The sequence below is a fragment of the Neltuma alba genome, unplaced genomic scaffold, assembly GCF_004799145.2.
Source record: "Neltuma alba isolate B1F8T4 unplaced genomic scaffold, ASM479914v2 tig00003249_pilon, whole genome shotgun sequence".
Taxonomy (NCBI): Eukaryota; Viridiplantae; Streptophyta; class Magnoliopsida; order Fabales; family Fabaceae; genus Neltuma; species Neltuma alba.
Window position 1 is genome coordinate 31,552 of NW_021633206.1, and position 4,754 is coordinate 36,305.

General features: G+C 40.2%; 2 protein-coding genes across 2 annotated transcripts; both read left to right on the forward strand.

The window, feature by feature from the left end:
- Positions 1 to 2,137: 2,137 nt before the first annotated feature.
- LOC114741048 (uncharacterized) lies at positions 2,138 to 3,094 on the forward strand. The gene has a single exon (XM_028929310.1). The coding sequence runs from the start codon at positions 2,138 to 2,140 to the stop codon at positions 3,092 to 3,094; it is 957 nt and encodes a 318-aa protein (XP_028785143.1).
- A 77-nt stretch (positions 3,095 to 3,171) lies between these two features.
- On the forward strand, positions 3,172 to 4,157 carry LOC114741049 (uncharacterized). Its single transcript, XM_028929311.1, has 2 exons — positions 3,172 to 3,439; positions 3,568 to 4,157. The coding sequence occupies exons 1-2, from the start codon at positions 3,172 to 3,174 to the stop codon at positions 4,155 to 4,157; spliced, it is 858 nt and encodes a 285-aa protein (XP_028785144.1).
- The last annotated feature ends 597 nt before the right edge of the window (positions 4,158 to 4,754 follow it).

The following is a 4,754-nucleotide window of genomic DNA, read 5'->3' on the forward strand; positions in this document are numbered from 1 at the left end:
AATAGGTATGAAAAGGTGACGTAGAGGTGGAATAGTGAGGATTAATCAGTTCAAATATGGAAGATTGTTGATGAAATGAAGTAAAAGTGAAGAATTTATGGTTGGGAGTGGTGGAGAGTTGAGAGAAAATGAGAGGAAGTGAGATTATGTGTTTCTGAAAGTGGAATGGTGGCAGGCTCCTCAGAATTTCGAGCTCTTAACCTAATTTGGGGGTTCCCAAACTCAGATAAGTAAAACTCTACTTTTTGCTATCTGATGGTTGTTGCTGCAGTGAAACCAATTCATTTCTATGGTTAAGAATCTAGGGAGGAGGTGTTGTGAGCTTGAGGACTTCACTGCAACAAAGACCATCTTGTGTCGCGACGAAGAATACAGAGAGGGTAACTCTTTCAGGTTCTTTTTTTGAGTTGGCTTTCTTTCATCATACTTTAAGCTCCCTGATAACCTCTCAAAATTCCTACTGAATTAAGCTGATTTAACGCTCTTTTATTGGGTTTATAAGTCAATTTTGCAGGAAACAAAGCCTGAGGAGAGTAAAGAATGGAGTAAAGCTGAAAAGAAGGCATCCGCCGCAGCCTCTTGAAGAAAACGCCGCGGCAGATCAAACAGAAAGGGAGGAGTGCGCCTCTGTGAAATCCGCCGCGGCGCCTTGCTGAATCCGCCGCGGTGCCCAAGCTATCTCGGAGGAAACCTGTTCGGTGAAATCCGCCGCGACCTATTATCACATGCGCCGCGGCGCCTGAGCCACAATGTCATTCTGTAATAGGCGCCGCGATGCCTGAAGGAATACGCCGCGGCACCTGGCCCCTCGCAGTTATGCGTTTTACTTGCTAACTTAAAACATTAGGGCATATAGAGGTGGAACTGGGTTTTCTGAAGGGGGTTCGACTTTTGGAGCAATTTTGGAGGCTGGCTCTGCTAGGGTTTGGAGTTTTGGAGGCTTGGAACCTTTGGGCTTGAAGCTAGAAGAGATTCAAAGCTTGTAACTTGAATTTTCTGGGTTTCCTTCTTCTTCCCTTCTTGTTTCTACTATGACTATTAGATACTCTTATAGTTGTAGTTCTTTACTCGATATGTATAGCTAAATCCGTTTTTCTAGGGTTATTTTGATCTATTGTATGGATTGAGACTTGGGTTTTACTATCTCTTTAGTGTTAATGATAATATTCGGTTGTTTTTACTTTGAGCTTAATGCTTCCTTTTGTCTGGCCATCATTTGGATTGATTGATTGATTAGTTTAACTTTCTCAAGTTAAACTAATTCGTGAACTTTGGTAAAAACGTGCTAGACCAGAAATTTATTTGAGTGAATAGATGGTTTGTCGATTGATCAGAGATGTATCTGTTGGCCTAGCATAGACTAAATGGGTTTTGGTTTTTAAAGAGCAACCTTTTCAAACAAATGCAAGAGATTGCTGTGTTTTAATTGTGTTTGCAACATTTGGTTTTGACTTGAGAAAGCTTAGTCACTTCTATAAACCCAGGCTAACTGAACTTATTGTAAAGCACTACTTGAGAAGTAATTAATCCAGTTTCATGAAGTACTTTAGTGAAGAATAACCCTAGTCTCTTAATTGTTTCAAGGTCCATTTGATTTTATACTGCTTTAAACCATTGTTTTCTTAATTTTCATTTCACAAACTCTTTTACAACAATTTTTTCACTTAACCTAATCAAATACACAATTATGATTTTTCAACTCATCTAGCCTTAGTCTCTGAGGGAACGATACTTTTTGTATTACTTGTGATCCCGTCCACTTGTGGTCAAGTTATGTGGTGAACAAGTTTTTGGCGCCGTTGCCGGGGACTAACGGCTAGAGTGTTTGAGGTTGATTGTCCTTATTGTGTGCTTGGTTACGCTTAAGTTTCAGTTAGCATTTGTAGTGATTATAGGTAGTAGTAGTATTTATTTTGTTCATTTCTCTTGATAAGTTTGATACTTTTGTTTTTGATTTGAATGTGCAGGTAACCCCTGACGCATGCAAGGAAGACTGAAAGTTATTGTGGAAGAAGCTACTGAAGAAGTATCCAGGTCGGGAGAAACTGAAAACACACCGGAGATTTAACAACAAACTCAGTTACTTCCACCGCCGCCACCACCACCACCACCACTTGAATCAGAATCAGAAGAAAACATGGCAGAGGAAGATGAGAATAATGTGTACACCCTGGATGACTATTTGGATAAAGAAGGGCAGACTTTTCACTCAAGTATCCGGCTACCAGACATTCAAGCCAGGAATTTTGAAATCAAGCCCGTTATGATTCAACTACTGGGGATGATGGGTACTTTTGAAGGAAATTTTAAGGATGATCCAAATGAGCATTTGACCAAGTTTATAGAGGTTTGTGAGAACTTCAAACAAACTGGGGTTACTAAAGATGCACTGCGATTGAGATTGTTCCCCATGTCACTATCTCATAAGGCGAAAACGTGGTTAAATTCTTTACCAAAACACTCCATTAAGACTTGGGATGATCTTGTGTCTAAGTTCAAGGGTAGATTTATTCCAAGGGGCAAACGTGCTACATTAAGGGGTGAATTGCTTTCTTTCGAGCAGCATCCGAATGAGTTATTCTACGAGGCTTGGGAAAGATTCAAGGATATGTGGAGAAATTGTCCAAATCATGAGCAAAAGAAATATGTTCTAATGGAAGCCTTCTGGAATGGGTTGAATGATCAGACAGTGACAATGCTGAATACTGCTTCAAACGGAGGAATCGGAAAGATGAAGGTAAATGAGCTATATGAACTGTATGAAGAGGTGGCATCTAGCACTATGCAACAGTATAACAAAAGAAGGCAAAGTTCTGGGAGATATAAGGAGCCTAGTTCTTCATCATCAAGGGATATTGCATTGCAACTTGAAGCAATATCTAAGAGATTTGACAATCTGGAATTGCAGATTAAGAAAGGAAATGCTGCAGGAGTTCATGCACTTCAGGCTCCGGGATACACTTGTGACCATTGTAATGAGGAACATCATTCTGATCAATGCCCATACACCTTGGAGACAGTCAATTATATGAATAATGCGCAGCAAAGACCACAAGGAAGCCCTTACTCTCTCAAACTTACAATCCAAATTTGAGAAATCACCCAAATTTCTCTTGGCGAAATGGGCCAAGTTTGAATCCTCCACAAATATTACCATCTGGTGCTAAACAAATGGGCCTCCTGGTTTTCATGGTCAACACACAGCAACATCAATTGCAACAGCAACATCCTCAAAAGGAAGAATCCAAAATTGAGAAGATGTTTGCTCAACTATTAGCAAATCAAGAATCTGCAAGGGCTGAGAATAAGGCAACATTTTCTCTCTATGAAACAGCCATCAAGAATCTCGAGGTGCAAATGGGTCAACTGGCTTCACAAATGAATGTACTCACAAGGAGCAGCTTACCAAGTGATACCATTCCCAATCCAAAAAGGGATGGTAATGAAGAGTGCAAAGCTATCAGTTTGAGAAGTGGAAAGCAACTACCTAACATTCAGAGGCCTAGTCAGACTGCAAGGATATCACTAACAGTATGGCTACTGACCTTGATACAAATGAGCTTTCAGAAGAAGGTGGTATAGTAGAAGAGGAAGAAACCAGGAAAAGGAAGCAAACAGAAGAAAATCTCACTGATGTGGTTCGAGGAAAGAATGTAGTGGGTGAAATGGTTGATGATAAAAAGAGGAAGACAACTCCCCCTCTTGCTACACAGATGCTGCCACTTCCCTTCCCTCAAAGGTTCAAGAAGAAAGATGAAGATGTCCAGTTCAAGAAATTTGTGGACATGTTTAAGCAATTACACATCAACATCCCGTTTGCTGAAGCATTAGAGCAGATGCCTAAGTATGTTAAGTTTCTTAAGGATGTTCTCTCCAAAAAGAAGAGATTTGGTGAATTTGAAACCGTGGCTCTGACTGAAGATTGTAGTGCCATCTTGCAGCGAAAACTCCCACCCAAATTGAGAAATCCAGGAAGCTTTTATATTCCTTGTAACATAGGCAAACACTTCAATGGAAAAGCCCTACGCGATTTGGAAGCAAGTGTTAACTTGATGCCTCTAGCTGTATTTAATCGATTAAATTTGGGTGAAGCAAGGCCAACAACTGTTACATTGCTCTTTGCTAACAGATTATCTCATATCCAAAAGGGATTGTAGAAGATGTCTTGGTGAAGGTAGACAAATTCATATTCCCCAGCTGATTTCATTGTGTTAGACTGTGAGGTAGATTGGAATATCCCCATTATTTTGGGACGGCCATTCTTAGCTACTGCAAGAACCCTCATTGACATAGAAAAGGGTGAGATCACCATGCGAGTAAATGATGAGAAGGTGATATTCAACATGAATCAAGCCCTGAAGTTTCCAGATGATTCTGCTCACTGTAATTGTATCGATGTGATTGATTCTACAGTGCAAGAGGAGTTGATTAAATCTTTGACCAAAGACCCATTAGAAGCATTGTTGATTGGAGAAACAAGTAGTATTGATGGTAAGGTTGAAGCTTATGCAGAAATGATGAGTATTGAAGCATTTCCGTATCGAAAAGCTAAGACTTTTGAGCCTCTGGATGTGACTAGTGCTTTAAGCTCTCCTTTAAAGCCTTCTGTGGATGAACCGCCGGTGTTGGAGTTGAAAACTTTACCATCACATCTCAAGTATGCCTACTTGGGTAATTCTACTACTTTACCTGTGATCGTTTCTTTCTAAGTTGTCCACGTTGCAAGAAGAGAAACTATTAAGGGTCTTGAGACA

What these genes read in the sequence shown, in the direction of transcription:
- LOC114741048 (XM_028929310.1), top strand. Translation starts at nt 2,138, where the DNA reads ATGGCAGAGGAAGATGAGAATAATGTGTACACCCTGGATGACTATTTG.
- LOC114741049 (XM_028929311.1), top strand. Translation starts at nt 3,172, where the DNA reads ATGGGCCTCCTGGTTTTCATGGTCAACACACAGCAACATCAATTGCAA. An exon ending in TCCCAATCCAAAAAGGGATG is followed by an intron (nt 3,440 to 3,567) that starts GTAATGAAGAGT and finishes ATGAGCTTTCAG; the next exon opens with AAGAAGGTGGTATAGTAGAA.